The sequence below is a fragment of the Pipistrellus kuhlii genome, unplaced genomic scaffold (assembly GCF_014108245.1).
Source record: "Pipistrellus kuhlii isolate mPipKuh1 unplaced genomic scaffold, mPipKuh1.p scaffold_m20_p_19, whole genome shotgun sequence".
In the NCBI taxonomy this organism is placed as follows: domain Eukaryota; kingdom Metazoa; phylum Chordata; class Mammalia; order Chiroptera; family Vespertilionidae; genus Pipistrellus; species Pipistrellus kuhlii.
This window is the reverse complement of record NW_023425504.1, coordinates 17,829,889-17,855,729: the sequence shown is the minus strand read 5'-3', so window position 1 is coordinate 17,855,729 and position 25,841 is coordinate 17,829,889. Positions and strand designations below refer to the sequence as shown.

General features: G+C 35.9%; 1 protein-coding gene across 12 annotated transcripts in view; it reads left to right on the top strand.

Annotated features, from left to right (window-relative positions):
- Window positions 1–25,841, top strand: part of STAG2 (stromal antigen 2) — a 147,648-nt gene that overhangs the window by 65,331 nt on the left and 56,476 nt on the right. For 8 of the 12 annotated variants that reach the window (XM_036443256.2, XM_036443259.2, XM_045583547.1 and 5 more), the window contains exons 3-7: window positions 3,564–3,642; window positions 10,352–10,513; window positions 17,084–17,180; window positions 21,661–21,737; window positions 24,116–24,320. In XM_036443256.2, coding sequence (XP_036299149.1) covers window positions 3,564–3,642; window positions 10,352–10,513; window positions 17,084–17,180; window positions 21,661–21,737; window positions 24,116–24,320 — 620 coding nt within the window. Of the gene's footprint in view, window positions 1–181; window positions 219–3,563; window positions 3,643–10,351; window positions 10,514–17,083; window positions 17,181–17,484; window positions 17,569–21,660; window positions 21,738–24,115; window positions 24,321–25,841 lie in introns of those variants that run through there. The other 4 variants (XM_036443263.2, XM_036443262.2, XM_036443260.2 and 1 more) reach the window with 3 other exon arrangements.

Sequence of the window (25,841 nt, the reverse complement as noted above, 5' to 3'; positions counted from 1 at the left end):
AGTGTTTGCTTGTAAACTTAAAAACAGTAGTTATTGAGCTAAGAGAAGTGATGTCCCACAAATTTCTTGGGTAGAAAGAAGTATTACTATACACCAAGATATTTAAAAACATTTTCAGGGTTTTTTTTGTTTTGTTTGTTTTTTGCTTTTTTTTTTGCAAGGCCATATAGGCATGTGAGAAAAATATTGATGACAGCAATCTTCTTAAGATGTAACAGGCACGAGTTTCAGGGTTAATATTATAGTAGCCATTCAGTTTTTGGTGCATAAACTCTTGGAAATGGTATTTATTACAGACCCTTTCCTCACAACATTATAGGACACAGTTAGGATTGCCACTATCTTCAATACATTGTTTAAATTACTTTGTAGATAAGTGCTATATAAATAGTAACTTCTGCTCCTCCTCCCCAGTATCTTAACCATTACTTTAGATTTATAAAGTATTCCTCCTATCTCACAGCCTCTAGACAACTGGTTATTGTAGCAATGAAAATGGAAATAGAAGAAACATAGTTGATAGCTTTTCATTTTGATCCTTATATTTTAAGCAAATCTAGTACTAGGTTTATACATTTACAGTGGTAAAACATATATCTTTTATGGGTGTGGCTTGATTCTAAAATCCATTCTGACCCAAATAGGAAGTATGCCTTGCCTTAAAGGATTTAAATGAGGGCATGCTACTATTATTTAGATTAGGGGTGTCGAACTCAATCAGAGAAGGGGCCAAAATCTAAAATCCAGCCTAAATCGCGGGCCGAATGGTTTATTGAACAGTCATAAACTGTCATTGTGATGGAAACGCAGCGGAGTGCAGTGATGACAGCGCGGTGTGGGCCACATTGCAAGGCCTGGCAGGACGGATTTGGCCCGCGGGCCTTGTGTTTGACACATGTGATTTAGATCCATGTTAACATAAGGAAGTATCACATGTAAATTTAAATTAACTTTGTTTCCATATGTGTAAGAATATCCAGGTTATACAAAATCACCCCTTCTACTCCAAAGTAAGGCACAATTCTTTGAACCAGTTTTTCTGCCAATAGCTTACCACGTCTTCATAAAGGATTTTGGTCAATTAGCACTTCCCTACTATGTTTCAAAGTGTTTTATTCATATATTAGAGGCCTGGAGCATGAAAATCTGTACATTGGCATTGGGGGGCAGGGGTCCTCTCAGCCTGCAGCCCAGGCATGTGCCCTTGACTGGAATTGAACTTGGGCTCTTCAGTCCTGTGCCCTCTCACAGACTCCTTGGGGGATGTCTACCTGCTAAGCTGGCAGCCAGACATCCCTCTGGTAGCCTGAGGATCCTGTGCTCTCAGCCTTCTGCCTGGCTTGTGGCTGAGCAGAGCTCCCCCTGTGGGAGCGCCCTGACCACCAGGGGGAAGCTCCTGTGTTGAGCATCTGCCTCCTGGTAGTCAGTGTGCATCATAGTGACCAGTTGTTTCCGGTCATTCGGCCTTTAGGGTGAATTTGCATATTACCCTTTTATTATATAGGATTCTTTCAGAAATACATGGTTTATATAGCTACATCTAGATTTATAAGTATTTCTGAGTGAGGTAGTAGAGAAAGAGGATCTTTAATATTGCTAAAATTTTGTAATAAAATTCAGTCAATGCCTAGTGTTAAAATACAGTTTTCCTACCCTGACCTGTGTGGTTCAGTAGTTAGAATGTCAGCCTGTGCACCAAAGGGTCGTGAGTCTCTTTCTGGGTCACGGTCACATACCTACCTGTGTACAGATTACATCCTGGCCCTGATCGGACACGTGGGGGAAGCAACCAATCCATGTTTCTCTCACATCTATGTCTCTCCCTCCCTCTTTCCCTCTCTCCCTCCCTCTATTGTCTTACCTCTCCCTTTCCGCTCTTTTTACTCTCCCTACCCCTCCCCTTCCCCATCCCTCCTTCCACCGCCCTTTAAAAAAAACACACAAAAAAAACACATATATATATATATTTTATTGATGTTTTACAGAGAGGAAGGGAGAGGGATAGAGAGTTAGAAACATCGGTCAGCTGCCTCCTGCACACTCCCCACTAGGTATGTGCCTGCAACCAAGGTACATGCCCTTGAACAGAATCGAACCTGGGACCCTTGAGTCTTCAGGCCAACGCTCTATCCACTGAGCCAAACCGGTTAGAGCACAACACCCTTTCTAAAAAGCAATGGAAATAAATATCCTCAGATGACCATTAACAAATAATAAATAGAAATAAAAAATATATAGTTTTCCCTGAGCACCATGGTATTTGAATCAACGAATGAATGAAAACAGCCATCTTAACAGCACCATAGTTCCTAGGGTTAAAGTTTTGAGAGCCACTGGTTTCGTTTCTATGTTTTGGTAAAAAATTAATAAAATAAATGTTTAGACATTGGTGTTTCAGATTATTGTTTTTGTAGTTAGTTATGTAATTTTTAAAAAATATATATTTTGATTATTTACAGAGAGGAAAAGAGATGGATAGAGAGTTAGAAACATCGATGAGAGAGAATCATCGATCAGCTGCCTCTTGCACCCTCCCTCCCCCCATACTTGGGGATGTGCCTGCAACCAAGGTAACATGCCCTTGACCTGGGACCTTTCAGTCCACAGGCCGAAGCTCTATCCATTGAGACAAATCAGTTTTAACAAGTTATGTAATTTTAAAAAATCTATTTTTATTGATTTCAGAGCTGAAGGGAGAGAAAGATAGAAACATCAATGATGAGAGAAAATCATTGATTGGCTGCCTCCTGTATACCCACGCCTCACCCCTGTCCCCACTGGGGATTGAGCCCATAGCCTAGGCATGTGCCCTTGACCAGAATCGAACCTGGAACCCTTCCGTCTGCAGACTGACTATCCACTGAGCCAAATTGGCTAGGACTAGTTATATAATTTTTTTTTAACCCTCACCTGAGGATATTTTTCTTTTTTTTTTCTTTAAAAAAATATTTTTATTGACTTCAGAGAGCAAGGGAGAGGGAGAGAAAGAAACATCAGTTATGAAAGCGAATCATTGATTGGCTGCCTCCTGCTCACCCCCACTGAGGATTGAGCCTGCAACCTGGGCATGTGCCCTTGACTGGAATTGAACCTGGGATCTTTCATTCCGAAGGCCATTGCTCTTTCTACTGAGCCAAACCAGCTAGGGCAGCAAGGATATTTTTCCATTGATTTTTAGAGATAGTGGAAGAGCGAGGGAGAGACAAAGATAAACAACTATGTTAAGAAAGATACATTGATTGGTGCCTTGCGCATGTACCCTGACCGGGGATTGAGCCTGCAAACAAGGTACATGACCTTGACCAAAATCGAACCCAGGACTTTTTTGTAGGCAAACGTTCTATACAGTGAGCCAAACTGGCTCGGGCAAGTTATGTAATTTTATATGTTTGGTAATGTGCTAAGATATGATTTGGAAAATCATCTTAATTACATTTAATGCTAATGATGGAGTTTTATAATAAGTTAACCCAACCTTTCTTTGAGAAAATATGGCCAAAGTTAGAAACTCCATCTATATTTCTAAGGACAGTTTTAAATGATTGCTTATCTTTCTGTCACAGGGAGTCAGAAACACATTTTTCTTCTGACACAGATTTTGAAGACATTGAAGGAAAAAACCAAAAGCAAGGCAAAGGAAAAGTATGTACAGAATATGTGTATTTGTTTTGATTTTTAAGGTTTTTCATATATATGTATTGTCTCTTAAAAATGCCTTTTTTCCTGATTGGTATGGTAAGCCTTCTGAATACGTGGTTTTTGGGCTTCTGTCTAGATCAAGTATCTTTTGATTATCTATTTTCACTACTGTAAAGTAGAAATTAATAATACATTGTTGTTTCTAGTAGTTCATTTTGTAAAGCACATTGTACTAAGCTAAATATGATACTCTGTTGGCTTTATTTTTATTTACACATGAGTAGTTTAATTCAAAGCAGTAAATTTCTTATTCTAAAGCACACTAAAAATGTAACCTACAGTCAGTTTATATCTAATGGATTACAGTGGACAGTAGTTATAACCAGTAAAAGTAATGTTAAGTGACATTCTGAGTCAATAGGATACAAGTTTAGAATATGAGTGGGTACCCTGCATGTTCTGGATAACTTTGCTAATGGTTAAATCATTTTGCTATTTTAGAAAGTACATTTGACTCTGTGCATGTCTGTAAATACACTGTGCAAAATATGACTTATTCATATGTTTATTGATTTCAGAGAGGAAGGGAGAGATAGAAATATCAATGATGAGAGAGAATCATTGTTTGGCTGCCTCTTGCACACCCCCTACTGAGGATGGAGCCCATAACCCAGGCATGTGCCCTGAACAAGAATCAAAAAGTGACCTCCTGGTCCATAGGTTGAAGCTCAACCACTGAGCCAAGCTAGCCAGGTATCAGCATTTTTTTTAAGAAAGGTGATTTTTGGATTTTTACTTTCTCATGACACATTTACTTTTTTTTAATAAATATATATTTTATTGATTGTTTACAGAGAGGAAGGAAGAGGTAGAGAGAGTTAGAAATGTCGATGAGAGAGAAACATCGACCAGCTGCCTCTTACACACCCACTACCAGGGATGTGCCCGAAACCAATGTACATGCCGTTGACCGGAATCGAACCTGGGACCCTTCAGACCGCAGACCGACGCTCTATCCACTGAGCCAAATGGGTTTCGGCGACACATTTACTTTAAAAAAAAATATATATATATATATTATTGATTTTTGTGCAGAGAGGAAGGGAGAGAGATAGAGAGTTAGAAACATCAATGAGAGAGTCATCGATCAGCTGCCTCTTGCACACCCCCTACTGGGGATATGCCTGCAACCAAGGTACATGCCCTTGACCGGAATCAAACCCGGGGCCCTTCAGTCCCCAAGTCAACGCTCTATCCATTGAGCCAAACCGGTCCCGGCGACACATTTACTTTTAAAAAGCTTAATACAGAAATGTATAATGTACAAAGCAAAAAATTCCCATAAACATCATCCAGGGGTAATTTATTCCTTTAAAAATTTTTTTTTTTTTATTGATTTCAGAGAGGAAGGAAGAGGGAGAGAAACTTTAATGGTGAAAGTCATTGATTGGCTGCCTCCTGCAAGCCCCACACTGGGAATTGAGCTTGCAACCCAGGCATGTGTCCTGACTGGGAATCGAACCATGACCTCCTGGATCATAGGTTGATGCTCAACCACTAAGCCACTCCAGCTGGACGGTAATTTATTATTTTTAAATAATTTTTTAATATATTTTTATTGATTTCAGCGAGGAAGGGAGAGGGAAAGAGAGATAGAAACATCAATGATGAGAGAGAATCACTTATCAGCTGCCTCCTGCACACCCCCAATGGAGATTGAGCCTACAACCTGGGCATGTGCCCTTGACTGTAATCAAACCTAGAACCCTTCAGTCCTGAGGTCAATGTTCTATCCATGAAGATAAACCGTATAGAGCAGTAATTATTTAAAATTTTTGGTGAACATACTTTTATATATAATAACCTTTGTATAAACATGAACATAGAATTTTACTTAATTCACTTGAGTTCCAGTGCATGGATTTGTACACCGGTGGGGTCCCTCGACCTGGCCTGCAGGAATTGGGCCAAAACCAGTTCTCCAATATCCCCCGAGGGGTCCCAGATTATTAGTGGGTGCAGGCCAGGCCTAGGGATCCCATGAGTGCATGATCAGGGCTGGGGAGTGACTGCGGGCAGGCTCCAGGGCGTGTCCAGCCTGTCTCATCCAGACCCGATCAGCCAGACCCCAGCCTTAAGCTAACTACCGGACGGATAATCTGCCCCCTGGTTGTCAGTGCTCATCATAGTGACTGATTGAATGGTCACACACTTAGCATATTAGGCTTTTATTTATACAGATACTATGCAAACTGTTTAATCTGCTTTTAAAACCTAATGGTATTTGTCAGTAGCTTTTCTATGGTGAATTTGTAATTTTTAATGATGTCATAGCATCCCATTTAGAAAAATATTTTTATTGATTTCAGAGAGGAAGGAAGAGGAAGAAAGAGATAGAAACATCAGTGATGAGAGAATTATTGATCAGTAGCCTCCTGCGCACCTACTACTGGGGACTGAGCTGTGACCTCCTGGTTCATAGGTTGATGCTCAAACACTGAGCTACTCCAGCGGGGCCATAGCATCCCATTTTATTATGGACATATTTTGAACTAGTTCATAGAATACTATTTAATGTTTTTGTTTGTTTGTTTTGTTAATCCTCAGCTGAGGATATTTCCCTCCATTTATCTTTAGAGAGAGTGGAAGGGTAGGGGGAGAGAGACACACAGAAATATTGATGAGAGAAAGACTCATGGATTGGTTGCCTTCCACATGCTCCCCAACCACAGCTGGGAATCAAGTCTGCAACCAAGATATGTGCCCATGATTAGAATCGAATGGGTAATCTTCAGTCCATGGCCAACGCTTTAACAATTGAGTCAAACTGGCTAGGTCAGAATACTATTTTAAAGTGCACATAATTCATTTTTTCATAATTTCATATGCTGTTGTAATCCCTTAAAAGTAGAAGTTTTGAGAGAGAAAAAGTGTGAAGGAATAAAAATTTAACTCAAGACTTTCCAAAGACAGCCATAATTCTAGTGGGTAATATGGTTATTCTTTGGAAAACTATTTTGGCCCAGGTAGCGTGGCTCAGTGGTTGAGTGTTGACCCATGAACCAGGAGGTCACGGTTTGATTCCTCGTCAGCACACATTCCCAGGTTGAGGTCTTAATCCCCAGTGTGGGACATTCAGGAGGCAGCCAATCAATGATTATCTATCATTACTGATGTTGTATCTCTCTTTCCCTTTCCCCTTTTCTTTGATATTGATAAAAAATGTATTTTTAAAAAACACCACATTTTTGCTTGGAACCATCTTGCAAATCTGAAACTCTACTTTTGACTTTGATTTAATTTGCACATTGGGATAAGACTCAGAATGGCAACTGCATAGAGGACTCCTCAAAGTTTTTGTGCTTTCTTTTTGTTAACTTTTTATACCCACTGCTATGAGTGAGTTGTAATTGGTCAGATCAGGGATTATAATAATTAACTATTTTTATGTTTTGCACTATATTATGTATGTTCCATGCACTCTGGTAATATATTTACATATTATCTAATTTAATATTTGAACAACTTTGTGGATTAGAAAACTTCCTTATTTTATAGATAGGAAACTAAGGTCCAGAGAACTTAGTGGTTAAAGAATTTGAGCATAGATCTGTTGAAAGATGGTGCTTAAGTTCACCATAGCAGTGATTTTCAACTGATATGCTACAGAATTTTTAAAACATGCAATGCCTGACTAGTCAGGGACATTGACCCCCTTTCCCTTAGATCAGGCGTCCTCAAACTTTTTAAAGTGGGGGCCAGATCACGGTCCCTCAGAGAGCTGGAGGGCCGGACTATATGAACTACTAATTCCTACTGTAACACCTCGGCTGCGCTCACTGCCCAAAAAACCTGGCGGGCCGGATCAGACTCCTCTGCGGGCCACATGTGGCCCGCGGGCCGTAGTTTGAAGACCCTTGCCTTAGATTATAAACACACACACACACACACACACACACACACACACACACACACACACACCCCAGCAAAAACAACAATAGCTGTCCAGTGTGAATGCCCTGTCTTGAACCATAAATATCCTATACAATAAAAGGCTAATATGCAAATCCAACGAACAGCAGAACAACCGGTTGCTGTGATGCTCACTGACCACCAGGGGCAGACCCTCAGTGCCCCCTGGTCATCACTGCGCTTCCACAGAGGGAGTGCCACTCAGCCAGAAGCCTTAAGCCTGGCTCACGGCTGGCGAGCGCAGTGGTGATGGTGGGAGTGAGCCTCTCCTGCCTCCACAGCAGTGCTAAGGACGTCCGACTGCCAGCTGCCAGTTGGACATCCCCCAAGGGCTCACGGACTGCGAGAGTGTACAGTACAGGCTGGGCTGAGGGACCCGCAAGTGCATGAATTTTCATGCACCAGGCCTCTAGTATAGATCATATAATAGAGTTGAAATTTATTGGTCATGTTTCCTAATAACATTATGTTATGTTTGATTGGTTAATTCTTGGTACCAAAAATCCTTGTATACAAGTATAAACACCTGATTTTTAAAAAAGGCACTTTGGAGCAAAAGAGCAGGTAATTATTCTTTTTGTCATATCTGCTAGAAATATAATTGAAATTGGGTTAGCATGTTTACTTCTTGTGCTTTCCTGTATTATCACTCTGTGCACATTATTTTTCATAACTCAGCTTATTCACTGAGCCATTTCAATTGTACTAATTAGTTTTTCATAGCAACAGGGAATATTGAGGCATATGATAGATAAATTGCAAATATATAGCTCCATGTTAATTAACATTTTACATTTTATATTTTTCTAGTGTATTCTTTGTAGTTGATCTTTTCTTTCACCCTTATCTTTGAAATTCCTTTTACTGGGGACAAAAGCCTCTCGTTCTACAATTAAGAATTAATTACTTGGGTTCACAAAGACTGCATATCATTAACAAAATAATGTAAGTTAACCAGTAATATCTTTCAATTGTTAGTAAGGTTTGTGAAGTAGTTAAGAGTAGTGTGTTTTTGGACTCTTAAAGGAAGAAGGACCTTTTATTAAGCAAAATAGTAAAGCATACAGGTCATCATCAGTGGAAATAAATTTGTAGACCTAGCTGTAGATAAGGGGTCATCAAACTATGGCCTGTTTTTGTACTGCCCATGAGTTAAGACTTATTTTTTACATTTTTAAAGGTTTGTAAAAATAAATAATATATTTCCTAGCTGGTCCTTTACAGAAAGTTTACCAACCCTAGGTCTAGGTCACAGAAATGTGTTGGTCTAAAAGAGACATTAGAAAGTCTCTAGTCTAATCTGTAAAGATTTTAGTGCAACTCTGGCATTTTAGAAATAAGAACTGTTTGGGAATGTCTTGTTTTTCTACAAGGTATAAAGAGCTGTGAGAGGTATTTTTTACTCAGGCATATAGGCAACCTTTTCACTGATTTTTATGGAGCCCTCACCCCCAATATTGACGATTTTTTTTTTTTTACAGAGGGGCTTCATTTTCATTGTGTTCACATAAATTGAATTTTCATGATAATAAGTGTCAGGGAGAGCCCAGTCACGAATGAGGTTGATACACAGCTATTTTTATGCTGTTTTGAATTCCTTTGTCAGTGCCTCTAATGATTTATAAGGACTAACAGTAGGTATCAAGCTAAAATGTTAAACTAAATATGAGTTACTTATTTGATTAGGCAGCAACCCCTATAGGCACAGTTTTTTTATTGTCACTTTGCATTTTAGAAATCTCTCTGAAGCACAGCATGGTTAAGTAACTTGCCTAAGATAACTCAGCTAATAGGAGTAGAAGTTTGGCCTTAGGAAGCTTGTCAGTGTTCAGAGACTAACTACAATGTCATGTGAGGTGCATGGCAGTATAAATGAAACAATTGATACCACAAAGAGGTTATCACACCATATAATTTAAATTTTTTTAAATATATTGATTTTAGAGAGGAAGGGAGAGAGAGAGAGATAGAAACATCAGTGATAAGAGAATCATCAATCTGCTGCCTCCTGCATTCTTCCTCCCCCCCCCAACCACCACCACCCCTGAGTATTGGGCCTACAACCTGGACATGTGCCCTTGAGCGGAATCAAACCTGGGACCCTTCTGTCCTTAGGCTGACGCTTTATCCACTTAGCCAAACCAGCTAGGGCACACCATATTATTTTATATGACACGTATGGTATTCCCCTTTAGGTTTAAGCATGATTATATATATCCCATCAGCTGCTTCTTTAGTTTTTAAAAAAATATATACTTTTATTGATTTCAGAGAGGAATAGAGAAAGGGAGAGTGAGAGAGAGAGAAACATCAATGATGAGAGAAGATCATTGATTGACTGCTTCCTGCATACCCCACACTGGGGATTGAGCTGAAACCTTGTGCATGTTCGCTGACCAGGAATTGAACCATGATCATCTGGTTCATGGGTTGATGCTCAACCACTGAGCCATGCTGGCCAGGTCTGCTTCTTTAGTTTTACAGAGAGGAAGAGAGAGGGATAGAGAGTTAGAAACATCGATGAGAGAGAATCATAGATCAGCTGCCTCCTGCACACCGCCTACTGGGGATGTGCCTGCATCCAAAGTACATGCCCTTGACCAGAATCGAACCTGGGACCCTTCAGTCCGCAGGCCGACGATTTATCCACTGAACCAAATCGGTTTCAGCTGCTTCTTTAGTTTTAATTCGAACTCTCAAACATAGCAATATAACTTAACCAACCTGTGTTTTTGTGCAGACTTGTAAAAAAGGCAAAAAGGGCCCAGCAGAAAAGGGCAAAAGTGGAAATGGAGGAAAACCTCCTTCTGGTCCAAACCGAATGAATGGTCATCACCAACAGAATGGAGTGGAAAACATGATGTTGTTTGAAGTTGTTAAAATGGGCAAGAGTGCTATGCAGGTAATGTTCATCATGTTCTTCTCTATTTTGAACTTCAGTGAGTTATATAGCATATATCTCTGGTTTGTCAGATTGTGTTTAAAAAATTCTAATACTGATCATTAGAAAAAACCCAACAAATTAGTTAGAAAACTAGGGATATATATTCATACATAAGACTGTTAAGCCATGCTTTACATAATTTTCTACTGCATTATTTTCTTTTATTGGCATATAAGAATTATTTGGTCAAAAATATGCTGATATAAACCCTGATTATGAAGTTTAAATTTTCCTTGAATTTATATAGCTGCTATCAAAATATAAAGGCCTTTGCCCATATAGAATTCTTGGTTGAATGACATAACCAATTTGATTATTTGTGTTGTTCCTTAACAGAAGAGTAAAAAGTTATATCCATGTCAAATCATCCTAATTTTGTTTCTTCATAATCTTAAGACAGTAGCATTTAGGTTTTATAATAGATGCTAAACCCATATGGTTTAAATAGTGAATAAAAATACTCAAAGAATATACATGCTTAATAATAAAGTTATTTCATTTATGAAAGCTATAGTGAATAGTTTTTTTTCCTTCATAGAATTAACAAATCAATAAAAGGCACACCTGGATGGGTTAGAGAGAATTAACCATTTAATCTTTTTGCTAATTAAATAACTAAAATATAAATCTTATTTATTAATATGGGCTTATCTAAATATGATGTGCAGTTTTGTAAATGAACTTTTAAATTATTAATTGGGACTAATAAAGATCATTTTTCCATGTAAAATGATAAAGAATTATTTTTAAGCTATAACCAGTTGTACAGAACATTGTATTTCCTTACATTTGAATTTATCTTTATTTATTTACATATGGTTTGCTTTCATATGTTTGTGATTAGGGTGTGGATTTGATTTCTTGTATAATATTTTGAAAGATTTTGGGTGCACATTCGATATTTTAGAAAAAGAATATGTTACTATACTATAGTTAGTCATTTCCTAATTTAAAAAATTATCTCCTTAGTTTCCATTTTGGGTTAATTTTATGTAAGGGATAAATTATCTTATTTATATTATATCATTTAATTACTTTCCTTTTTATATTATACTTTTTCTCTGTAATATTTGTTCATTTTTGTTAATATAAGAAATCTCAACTTTATCTGTTCTAATTAGGTTATTCTATTTTTGTCCATTCTGTAGGGTTTTTGTTTTAACTTTTTGTCTTATCAAAAAGTTTTAGTATGAAATGTGAGGGTTTAGCTTTATATTTAATTCTTTTTGTTAGTAGTATCAACATTTAAAGAATGAACGTTTTTCTTATTTTAGTGTTGCTTATGGATTGTTATATATTAAGATTATACCTATAAGCCATGTTTTTTCTGTTTCTAAATGTGCTTTCCCTTCTCAAAGTAGAATATTCATAGTATCTCTACATTGATTCCCCCGAATCCTCTGTCCACCTCCAGTTTACTTTGTGTGCTTATTTTTTGTATACTTCTACTTGCATTATCGAACACCAAATTTGATCAGGGAAGTCTCCTGTTTACAAACTTTTAAGAGTTCTTCCTTATCTAATGGTTCCAGCTCAGATTTCCTTTTGGGATACTCGCTATTCTCCAGCCACAGTATGTATTCTGCCCCAGACCTTTCTTCTTATTTTTCTCTTTGCCCGAACTAGCCCCTTTTCCTTCTTTCTATATCACATAGGATTGACTAAACCAAATGTCACTATAGAAAAGCATTCTTGGGCTCTGTCTCCTCCTGTTCTCATTGAATGTATTTCTTACTCTTCCCTTTTCATAAAAGCATTTGGTTTATTATGTTACAGTTATGCATATGTCTGAATTTGCTTCTATATTGTTAATTCCTTGATCAGGTAATGTGTATTATTCATTTTTTTGTGTCCCCAAGATTTATCTATTTTAGTAATTGTGAGATCGAATAAGTACAAGATTGGCTGTTGGTTTTAAGCTAGCTCTTGCATTTTAAGAAAGAAGGAACCATGAATATGCCCCTAGTTCTGTTGAATTTTATTTATAGATATTGAATTTTTTGAATAAGTTAAAAAAATAAGTTCTTAACATAACTATTTGATGATTAAAATCTTAAAATGTATTTCAATGTGATAAGCTTGTATTTTGATTATAGCAGCCTTGTACCATATTTCTAGTATAAACTCTACTTGATCTTCATGAATAACCTTTGAATGTGATATGGCTATCTTTTTGTAAAATTTCATTAAATATTTTTGTATCTTTATTAATGAAAATAACCCCTGTCCCATTTATTTATTGCTGCATAACAAGCTATCCCAAAGTTAGTGATATAAAAGAACATTTTGTTATGTTTATTGATTCTGTGGGCCTAGAATATAGACAGAACTAAATAGGGATGGCTCATCTGTGTTCCTATCCATTATGGCTGGGGCCTTAGCTGAGACAGCTTGATTGCCTGGAGGTGGCATAAACAGTTAAGGACTATAATAATCTGGAGACTTCTTTATCCATGTTTGGTGCCTAGTCTGCAATGACTTGAAGACTGGACTCAGCTGGAACTGTTCCTGGAAGACCTACATCTGGTCCTTCCATGTGGCTTCTGAGTCCAGGAAGAAGTATCTAGTTCTCTGGTGCTTCAAGAACCCAATGCAGAAGTTGAATGGCCTTCTGTCCCCCAATCTTGGAAGCACCATTATTTTTCCTACACTGTTTTAGAGGACATGACTTCTTGGGGAAGAATGTCAAACTAGAGCCATGCTTTAAAAACTCTCATAGTCGCATAATGCATTCTGTTTGTTTATATCCCGTATCATATTTGGAATAATCTTAAATATGTTTCTTTTATAAATTTAGTTGGTTAACATAAGCATGCTGTTGTAAAACATAGAAAAGGACTGAAATCTAGAAAGTAAGTTTAGTTTTAGAATATCTCCAGTCAATTTCTCTAAGTCAGAGAGATAATATTCTTTCTTTTTTTTTTATATTGTGTAATCATATTTATTTTTGTACATATTTTGTTCACTCATTTTGTACCAAATTTTCATATTTACAGTTTTTATATATAGCTTTAAACATTTTCCCCTCCAGACTTTAATTCTTTACATTAGCTTTTATTTATCATCCTCATTTTTAAAATTTGATTTATTTAAAAATTGTTTTTAGCCCCAGCCAGTTTGGCTCAGTGGATAGAACATTAGCCTGCAGACTGAAAGGTCCAAAGTGCACGTCAAGGGCACAAGCCTGGGTTGCAGGCTCAATCCACAGTAGGGGGCGTGCAGGAGGCAGCCCTCTCCCTTCCTCTCTGAAATCAATAGAAATATGTTTTAAAAAAATGTTTTTAACTGTTTTGTGGTTTACTTTTCTGTCCCCGGGGGGGTCAAGTACTGCTTTTATTTTTTAGTTTGGGCCTAATTTTAAAAAGTTACTAATTTGAGATATACTTCACATACCATAAAATTCACCCTTTTTAAAAGTGTAAATTCAATGGTTTTTAGTGTATTCAGAGTTGTTCTGCTATCACTACAATCTAATTTTAGAATCTTTTTCAGTACCTCAGAAAGAAACCCTTTGCCCATTAGCATTCACTTTCTCTTCACCTGACACAGGTCTAAGCAATCACTAATCTACTTCCTATAAATTTGCCTATCATATATACGGGATCATGCATTAAATTAGGGGTGTCGAACTCAATCAGAGAAAGGGCCAAAATCTAAAATCCAGCCTAAATCTCGGGCCGAATGGTTTACTGAACAGTCATAAACTGTCATTGTGATGGAAACGCAGCGGAGTGCAGTGATGACAGCGCGGTGCGGGCCACATTGCAAGGCCTGGCGGGACGGATTTGGCCCGCGGGCCTTGTGTTTGACACATGTGCATTAAATGGTCCTTTTTCAGTGTTTTCTTAGACTTAGGATAATGTTTTCAAGGTTCATCCATGTTGTATATATTATAAATTTGTTCTTTTTTAATTGCCAAATATTCCATTGTATGAATATGTCATATGTTAATTAATTTATTCCTTGATGCACATTTGGTTTGTTTCCACTTTTTGGCTATTAAGACTGAATACTTCCCAGAGATAATTTATTCCTTGATGCACATTGGTTTGTTTCCACTTTTTGGCTATTAAGAGTATTCTTGTAAAAGATTTTTTTTGGACAGGTTTTCATTTCTCTTGGGTAATACTAGTATATACCTTAAGATTTGAGTTGCAGGGTCAATATAGTAACTTTGTTTTGGAGGAGCTGCCAAACTGTTTGTCCAAAGTGGCAGCAGTGTTTTATGTTCTTACTAACCATGTTTTAGCATTCTACTTTTTCCTTGCCAACATTTGTTATTGTCTTTATTTTTTATGATAGCTATCATAGTGGGTGTGAAGTTGTGACTTTTAAAAAATATATATTTTTAAAATGTATCTTTATTGGACCCCATTTAAATATATCTCAATTTAGTATTTTCTTTTTAAATCTTCACCTGAGAGAGAGAAAAACATTGATTGGTTGATTGCCTTCCACATGCTCCCCGAGTGGGGATTAAACCCATAACTCAGGTACGGTCCTAACCAGGAATTGAACCGGCAAGCTTTAGGTGCACAGGATGATGCTCAATCAACTGAGCCACTCTGGCCTGGCAGTATCTTTTTTTTTTTTTTTTTTTTTTTTTTAATAATCCATTTTTTTGTTGTTGTTTTTTTTAATATATATTTTTATTGATTTCAGAGAGGGAGAGAGAGAAACATCCATGATGAGAGAGAATCATGGATCGGCTGCCTCCTGCAAGTCCCCCACTGGGGATGGAGCCCACAACCCGAGCATGTGCCCTTGAGACAGGAATTGAACCTGGAACCTTTCATTTCGCAGGCCAAAGCTCTATCCACGGAGCCAAACTGGCTAGGGATCGGCAGTATCTTATTATGGTTTTGATTTCCATTTCCTTGATGGCAAATTACACTGCGCATCTTTTCATGTTCTAATATACATTTGTATATCTTCTATATAGAACTGTCGATTGAGAACTCTTGCTTAGATTTTTAATTGGGTTATTTGCCTTTTTAAAGTGAATTGTAAGTGTTCTTTATATATTTTGCGAAAAAATACCTTATCAGATATATGATTTGCAGGTATTTTTATTGAATTTATTGGAATGACATTGGTTAATAAAAGTATAGGTTTCAGGTGTACAGTTCTTACAACACATGATCTGTATAATGTATTGTGTGTTCACCACCCCAAATGAACACACCATTCCATCAGCATTTATCCCCTCCTTCAACTTCTTCTACCTCTCTCCTATTCCCCCTTGATTTGAAAATATAGAGTGTCCCAAAAGAATGTATACACGCACTTTGAATAATTACAAAGGCAGTGCTTATTAAAATATATTTCATTTTCATTTGTTAAAATGTGTGTACATTTTTGGAGGACACCTTCTATTTCCCCCCATTCTGGAGATTCTCTTTTATACTACTTTGCTATGGAGTCCTTTGAAGCACAAAAAGTTAATTATGAATAATAAATCTAATTTTTTCTTTTGTCGCTTGTGCTTTTGGTCTAATATCTAAGGCGGCTTTCCTTTAATGCATAGTTATGAAGACTTACTTCTGTGTTTTAGGGTTTTAGCTCTTGCATTTATATCTTTGATCCATTTTGAATTAATTATTAATATATGGTGTGAACTAAGTTCCAGCTTCATTCTTTTGCATATGGATATCCAGTTATCCCAGCACCATTGTTTGAAAAGACTAGTCTTTCTCCATTGATTTGTCTGGCGTATTTGTCAAAAATTAAATGACCCTGAGTGTAAGATTTTATTTCTGGACCCTCAGTTTTATTACATTGGATCTACATATTTATCCTTACTTTAGTACTATAATTTGATTACTGTAGCATTGTAGTAAGTTTTCAGGTCATGAAGTGTGAATCTTCTAACTTTGTTCTTTTTCAAGATTGTTTTGGATGTTCTGCATTTCTTTCATTACCATAATAATTTTAGGATCAGCTTTCCATTTTCTACTACGAAACCAGCTGGGATTTTGATAGGGATTGCTTTGAGTCCTTAGATCAATTTGGAGACTATTATCGTCTAAAAATATTAAGTCTCAAGATCCATGAACTGTCTGTCCTTTCTTTAGTCTTTTGTTATTTAATCTTCAGTTTACCCTTCTTATTAATACAGGATTATCAGGGCTCACTGTTGAAAAAAATATTTTGTTCATTTCCTCATTGACCGAGGCATTCATTACTCCTTTAAAAATTATTTTCATTCAATTGCATGTTAATATTTAGTATAATATTTTAGTAAAAAAGAAATATATGTGTTACTTTTAATATTTTCTAGGATATCATCAATAATGTCGCTAAGAAATAAAAAAGTAATTATGCTTTCTTTATCAGGTGATAATTTTACTGAATTTGATTCAATTTTATGATTCAAATTTAACTTAAAAATTTTTATGTGCAAGTATGTATATGTTAATTTGAAGTAATAATATGATACCACTTAATGTTGAATTTTAATGACTAAAATCCAACTTAATTTTTAGAACATTAGAAAAAGCTAATGTTTTTTTCCTCTCTTTACTATAGTCTGTGGTAGATGATTGGATAGAGTCATACAAGCATGACCGAGATATAGCACTTCTTGACCTCATCAACTTTTTTATTCAGTGTTCAGGCTGTAAAGGTAAGATATATTTATTTTTGGAAGCAGAATATTTTTTAAATGGTCTCTTTTTGTTCCACCTAAAGCTATATTAACACTTTACTTGGAAAATAATGCCAAGATATTGTTTTTTTTCTTCATTATAACAATACATAATGTGTAAGGAAAAAAGAGCAAAGAACATAGTAAGAAACTGTTGAGATAGTTGTATTCATATGTGAAGTTGACTAAAAACTTAGCAATTTATAATTGTTATGTTACTTTTATTAGATATATTTCCTACTTTCAGCATCTTGTTTTAGGAACAAATAAATGGATTAAAAAGGGAGGAGGAAGATAATGAAGAAATACAGGTTAATATGGCAGGGAATTGTAAAGTTTAGGGAATTAAAAAGTACCATGAATAACAGTAAGTAGGTAAGTAATAACTAAGTAAGTAAGTTAGTTAAATAAGATATTGGTGAAATTTCCAGTTTTTCTTCTCAAAAGTAGAGGAACTAGATTTGGGAGTGAGATTCTTGTGAAAAATGTTTTTACTTTGTGTAAAAATACTTTGAAGTAGAAATGGGGAAAATATAAAATACAGAAATATCTTCCCAGAGATAAAAGTATTTAGTGCAGATACTGACCTAGAGTATAGAATTATGTAAGTTAGGGATAACATCCTCATGTTTCCTGAGTTAGTTAAGATGATGGGCAGATTCTGATCTATCCCATGTTTCCCTAACACTTGGCACATCCTAATCCTAGAAGATTCCAAGGCAAATAAATGCTACATAGTTTTATAAAGGTGCTACATTTTTTTTTTTTTTTTTTAAAGAAAATGGCACCGAAAAAACATGGGCATTAGAAATCAGGAGAAGGGAAGGTTCCTTAAAAATAGATATAAGAAGTTAAGGTGCTAAAGAATGACTGACTTATCTATAATAATAAAAGCGTAATATGCTAATTAGACTGGACTACCTTCCAGATGAAGCCGGGGCTGTGAGGGAAGCCCGGGTCCTATATGGCAGCCGTGGGAAGGAAGGCCTACTCTTGCATGAATTTCATGCATTGGGCCTCTAGTATCTGAAGAAAGTATTAAAAAAACAACAACAGTTTACTTAGGCTTACTTCTTTCATTCGATTATAGTCCTTAAGTAATAATATCATTGGAATTGGAAAAAAAGTAACATTATAAGAACTGATGCATTTAAGATTGATCACAACATTTAATGCAGTGTGCATAGTAAATGTTAAGTATATGAGGCCTGATAAATATATTAACTTCTTGAGTCTGATCTTTATAATGCTTTTAATGTAGTCAGTTTTCAGAAATTCAAAAAAATTTGTCTTAACTTTAGAGTGTAGAAAGTTGCCTAGTTATCTTAAAAGTTAAAAGTAGCTGCAAATCAATATTAGAAAAATCTGCTGACTGCTTAGAAAAAGTGTTATAATGACAATATGATGAGCCAGATTAATTCTTAAAAATGTGATATATTAATATTTCTATTTTGTCTATGTTTAGTCCATCTCTCTGCAGTAGAAGTGTATAGGGACCTGTTTGTTGTGTTAGGTAATCAAGGATCAGGTCCTTTCTCTTTATATTTTTTGAAAATGGAAGGTTAAATAATTTGATGACTTGAAATTCTGATTTTTTATCTTCAGTATTCTCTGCTCATCATAGTTTTGTCAATTTTAGTTTCCTAGTGAGACTTCTGAATTTTAGTTTTAAAACAAGGCCATAGTCAAAAGCATTTTTCCTTTATTAGATTCATTTTCTGACATCTTGACAACTCACCATTTGGAAGGCAGCTATGCTCACCACTATACCACCAACGTACAACTCACCATTTGGATATACCTTGTCACAAACCATGTTATCAAGATTTATAAAAATTTAAAGTGTTGAAAACAAAGTATCAGATTTAAAATACTGCCACAATATTTTTTTAGAATAAAAAAAAAAAAAAAAAACTCCACTAAAGGAAATTTACCATATAATCAAAGTTAAGGCCATTAATTACTTACAGAACATAAAATTATTTTGATACACTTCTTTTATGAATGAGTTAGAAACTTATTTAAGTATATCCAGTATACTTGAACCTTTTCCTGTGGACTCAGTATTGTCATTATGAGCATCAGTTATTTTACTTAAGTTGTGCCTTCTGCAGCTATTGAGGTGGTTGATGATACTGTTGTTTCCTTCTTTCTTTTCTGCTTCAACTGTCACTTTTCAATTTACCAGTTTTTACAAGTCTTGCTTCATGTCTCCCACACTTATAAGGCATTGGACTCTGGCCTGGTGTTCTGGAGTTATATGTAGTGGGGTTTAGGGCTGTTATATGGCCTTTGAGATGAGTGGAAGAGGTTCAGAATTGGATATTTGTCAAAATGTATGCAGTATGTTTGCTTTGAGATTTATTTACATATAAATGTTTCATAGGAATTGTTTCAGGGATTGAGTTACTTTGCTTTTAGCACTGCCAAGTTTATACAGCACGTGGGCATAAGTTATGGAAAGATATCTGAAGATTATATCCATAACTCTAGATTAAAATTTTAAACCCTTTAAAAAGTTTTTTGAGAATGTGTTTCTTTAGCCAAGGAAATGATGATTTCTTCTAAATGTCTCAATATTTTTAAACAGTCATTTGGTTCTCTTTGATGTTAAGTACAGGCTCTTTCACAGCACCACTAGATATTGATCTCCCCTGCGGGCGATCAGAATGATATAGATGAATAACGTCAGACAAATTATTTAACTTCTTTGCCTTAGCCTTATTTTCCTCATCTGTAAAGTCAAGATGATGTAGTACCTGCCTCATGGGCATGTCACCGTGGCTAATCATATGTGAAGTGGCTTGTGCATAGCAAGCTCAGTGGATGTTAGTTACTGGTCTACCCCTGCTGGCTTTGTTGTGCTACTGGAAAATCTTAAATTGCATGCCCATAGAGAAGGAGGCTCAAGTATCAATTGTTCTTTACAGGTTTAGGGTTGCAAAGAGAATATGATTATTGCTTTTAAATGTATACACACATACACGTACATGCATATACAGAATGTAGCTTGACCAATTGAAATATTAATTATATCTAATTTTCATAATAAATTTAATCTTCCTATATTAAGACATTCTTTCCTTGAATGTTACTATATTTATGGTATTCTAGTTATAAAACTGATAAGGAATAAATAATCCATCAATAGAAATACGGTTTTTAAAATCTAATATTTTCATTTTTTAAAAGCCTGAAACCTCACCAGAGGAAATTCAAGTACATCTTCTCCCTGCACAAATTATGCAGTATCTTCTGCTTGAAACATTCTCTAGAAATTCTGATGTGGCTCAGTTGATTGGAGCATCGTCCTGTATACCCAAAGGTGCTGTGTTCATTTCTTGGTCAGGGCACATGCTTGGGTTGCAGGTTCCATCCCTCTTTGGAATGCATATAGGAGGCAGCTGATAGATATTTCTCTCACATCAATGTTTCTTCCTCCCTCCCTTCCTCTCTCTCTCCCATCCCTCTGTTCTCCCTCCTCCCTTCCTTCTCTAAAATCAATTCAAAACAAAAAATATCCTGGATGCCTTTTTCCTCTCCTCCCACCCTCCTTTAAAATTCTGAATGTCTTTATCAGATTTCAGTCTTCTTTTGTGGGTCTGAACTATAGCCATTTTTGGCGTAGCCATTCATTAGGGCATTTGTTATATAATACCTTGATGTTTTCCTTCCTTTCCTTTTTAGGCTTATATATTTATTTATTCATTTATTTCCTTGCCCAAGGATATGTTTATTGGAGAGAGAGATACACATTGATGTGAGAATGAAACAGCAATCACTTACCTCCCATATGCACCCTGACCAAGGATGGAATATGTAACCTACGTATGTCCTCTGATCAGGAATTGAACCTGCAACCTATTGGTGTATGGGAGAATACTCCAAAGCAACCAAGCCACCTGGCCAGAGCTAGGTTATTCTTTATTTAATCTTCCAATTATATTATAGGCTTCTGGGTGGGCAGGAACTACCACTTATGTTTTTTTGGAGCTCTTTTAGAAAATTATGGGATGTAGTTTACTTTTACATGAAATAGTGCTTAATGAAGAAAATTGGTTAAAGTGAACTCTGCCTATTATTAATCTTCCCCTTGTTATGTTTAGGGTCTTCCTTACAGTTTTAAATGTTACCCTGAAAGCTGCCTCATTCTGATGACATATGTTTTATATTAAAGGAACTAATCCTGTATACATATAGATATGAGTAAAATAAGTCAGGCAGAAATGGTGAAGGCTAGGAAGAAAGGTAACTGTTGAAAGTATAGCGTTCTTTTCTTGTGTACATTGAGATTGGGATTTGTGCGTTATTTATTTTATAGGGTTGAGGTTCACAGGAAAGGTCACATGATGAAGAAGTACACATTATGTGACTAGCCATTTTAGTATTAGAGATTGATTGAAAAGTTCTCTTTATTTAATTCTGCCATGTATTAACTTTTCACACTTGCAAATTTCAGGAGTTGTCACAGCAGAAATGTTTAGACATATGCAGAACTCTGAAATAATTCGAAAAATGACTGAAGAGTTTGATGAGGTAACATTAATCTAAATGTTTTGATAATTTTATGCTTGTTGATCTTGATTTATTCTCGATATTCTTTTTTTAAATTTCTTTTTGAAAGTATTCTTAAGTTCTGAATATTAGTGTCATGGATAAGAGCTTTGGCATCATTTTCAATCAGATGATGACTATGTGACCTTGGGCAATTTTTTTTATCTTAGCATTAGTTTCATCATCTGTAAAATGGGGCTAATAATACTTATCCTATAGGCTGTTTTGAAGATTGAATTTAGTAATATTTGAAAAATTCCTTAGCATTTTATAATGCTTGGTACATAGTAAGAACTTAATAAATGGTAGGTAAAATAAAATTTAGAGTCCAAGATCATATCTTGACATCTTGTAAGAGGAAGATTTGGTCAATATCTAAGGAACCGGCAAAGAAATACAATATGTCTATAAATATACATACTTATAAATGATTATGTCTAAAATCTCCTTTATTTTTTAAATATGAGTAACAAGAACAATACAAATAAAGAATAGTAGCTTAGATTTGAGTTGCTCCTTTATCAAAATGATGTCTTTGGAGTATTGTTATCAATAAAAGACATATTTAGATTTACTGTACTATAATGTAAACTTCTTGAGGGCATGGATTTTTGTTTTGTTCACAGCTGTATTCCAACATGTAGTTTCTACTCTTCAAAGCTTTTTACAGAGAATTTTCTAATAGAAAATCTTATCTCATTTGAATTTTATTTTTCCTTGCTTACTCTAAGGGATTTTCAATTACCATTCTGTTTTTTAAAAAAAATATATATTTCTATTGATTTCAGAGAGGGAGAGAGAAATAGAAACATCAATGATGAGAGAGAATCACCGATTGGCTTCCTCCAGCATGCCCCCCTCTGGAGATCGAGCCCACAACCCTGATATATGCCCTGACCAGGAATTGAACTGTAATCTCCTGGTTCATAGATCAACGCTCAACTACTGAGCCATGCTGGCTGGGCTCAACTACCATTCTAAAAGATAAACGAGTTGCTAAAATTGCTTTGTTGATCTCTAAATGCTATTAACCTCTAAACAGTTAAGATGTAATTATGAATATGGTATTATTTTAGCTTTCTAATATTAAATGTTTTAGTGAGAACCTTCTTACTAAAAGTAAAAAGCTATTTGAGGTAGGAATCCTGAAATATAGTTTGAAAATAATTAGAAAGCCAAGTTGCTAACAATTAAGATGATATGTTTTAATATCATCTTATTGGCTCCCTTAAATGAGCCAATCAGAAAAGATGGAAGATAACCATTTTATAAAGTAGTATTAGGACCTTATTCTCAGATGCAAAATAGTACTACTTAGATATGTCATAGCTTAAAATAAAAAAAATATTGTTCTAATGACAAAATTTAATTGTTACAAAATTTTACTAACCTGATAAAATGATAAGTCTCTATGATACTCTTGTCGGGAGTTTTTTTTTAGTTTTTTTTTTTTTTTTTAGAAGTTCTATGTGATATTGGTCTCTGTTGTTTTTTTAGGACTTGTTTGCTTTTATTTATGAAAAAAACCTCACTGTAAATACATTGAAGAATATATTCCACCTTTTTATGAAGAGTATCTGAGGTCCATTGTTTCCAGGCTATACTAGCTACATTTCATTTCTTTAAAAAATTATGTGGTTATTTATATCTGTTGACTATTTGATCTGAAGCTAGTGAAAACATGCATGGTAATCTTTTGAATATTTAGAAATCATACATCAATCTATTAGATTGCTGAGAATGTGATTTCATTATTTTGAATGCTTTTAAAAATATAACTTTGGTTTGTTTTTGTTTTTAAAAATTTAATAAATGAGTCTTTGCTTATCAAAATAGTGTTTTGGTTTGATGAGAGAGACATTTTTTTAAACCTGAATATTTGACATATATTTTCATTGGTTAAAGTGAATTCAAAATATTCATTTTGCTATTTAATAAAAGCAGAGGGCCGAAACCAGTTTGGCTCAGTGGATAGAGCATCGGCCTGCGGACTCAAAGGTCCCAGGTTTGATTCCAGTCGGGGGCATGTACCTTGGTTGCTGGTACATGCCCAGTGGGGGGGTGTGCAAGAGGGAGCTGATTGATGATTCTCATCAATGTTTCTAACTCTCTATCTCTCTCTCTTCCTCTCTGTGAAAAATCAATAAAATATATTTAAAAAAATAATAAAAGCAGAGGTTCTCTGCTTTTATTTACTTTTGCCTTTATATATTGTTCTCCTGCCTACTTTGAGGATTTTATTAGAAAAGAAAGGTGAGATAAAGGAGTCATTTTAGCTTCTGCCTAGGTATTTTAAAAAAGAAGTAAAATTTATTGTCACTCATTTTATATGAAATGGTTGTTTAAATTTTTTGTTTTAGGATAGTGGAGATTATCCACTTACCATGGCCGGTCCTCAGTGGAAGAAGTTCAAATCCAGTTTTTGTGAATTCATTGGTGTATTAGTACGGCAGTGTCAATATAGTATCATATATGATGAATACATGATGGATACAGTCATTTCACTTCTTACAGGATTGTCTGACTCACAAGTCAGAGCCTTTCGACATACAAGCACCCTGGCAGGTTGGTATTTAGAAATTTTTTCTGTGTATTTCCCAAGATTAGAGATGAAAATGATTTTTATTAAACATGAAAAAGATTTCCATTAAAAGAAATGAAATAATGGTGACATAAATTAATGAATTTTATTTATAAAGTAACCAGTAGGAAGCCACCCACCTCTCATCCAACCCTCATGAATCATTGGGAATGGGATCGTATTTTAGTTTGGTTTTGTGAAGGCATACTATCCTGTATAATAAAAGCCTAATATACTAAGTGTCTGGCTGGCCATTCAACCAATCAAAGTGTAATATGCTAATGGTATGCTAAGGTTGCTCAACCACTCACTATGTTGTGCACTGACCACCAGGGGGCAGATGCTTCTACCGGTAGTTTGCTGCTGGGGTCCAGCTGATTGGGACTGAGCGAGATGGGCCAGACATGCCCTGGAGCCCTCCCTGGCTGACCAACCTCCCACATCCCTCTCTGGCTCTGTGCACCTGATCATGCATCTGTGGGGTCCCTCAGCCTGGCCTGCATCCTCTGTAATCCAGACTGAGGAAGCACTCCTCCCCTCCCCTCCATCCCCCCAAGTGCACCAGGCCTCTAGTATTAGTATGTAATGATTTTCTTGTGGTAAACCTATTTGAATATTATGTATTAAGTAGAGGTGCTATGTCTCCTAGCCTTGGTATACTGGCCTAATGGATGTAATAGTTTTTTTGTGGGTTCCAGTGTCACAGTTTCCACATCACCCCAGCTGGGCACTTCAGGTGTGCCCCCACCCTGTGGCCTGTGTACTCCATCCTGTGAGTTTGATTCCCAGTCAAGGGCATGGACCTCAGGTGGGGTTCAATTCCCTGCCCCAGTTGGAGCATGTGTCAGAGGCAACCAGTTGATGTGTGTTTCACTTTAGTGTCTGTCTGTCTGTCTGTCTGTCTGTCTGTCTGTCTCTCTCTCTCTCTCTCCCTCCCTTCCTCCCTCCCCCTCCCTCCCTCCCTCTCTTCACCTCTTCCCTCCTTTCCTTTCTCTCTCTATATCAATGGAAAAATACCTCTGGTGAGGATTTTACACACACACACACACACACACACACACACACACACACAAAAAAAAAATTATCACTTCATTGAATGTTACTTTACTCTTTGTACTTTTGAATTTTTATCTGGATGTTTTTCATAATTTCACTAGTCTTCATGATGTATAATATAGTAGAATGAAAGGAAATCAAATACTGGTAAAATTCCCCAACATTTTTATACACTATAGTGCCTAACATTTTTATACAGGCTCTTTCTCTCTTTGATTACTGAGATAGTTAATTGACTGTTGTATGAACCACAGTTTACTTGTAAAGTGAATCGTGATCTTTGAAAAAGATCATTGGAGGGGATATATACCGTATTTTTCGGACCATAAGACGCACTAAAAAGTCCCTGCGTCTTATGGTCCAAATATAGCCTACACATATACTTTAAAAAAAAGTTTTTTTACTTGCCCGGCTCTGTGTGGTCTCTGTGTGCTTGCCCGGCTCTAAAA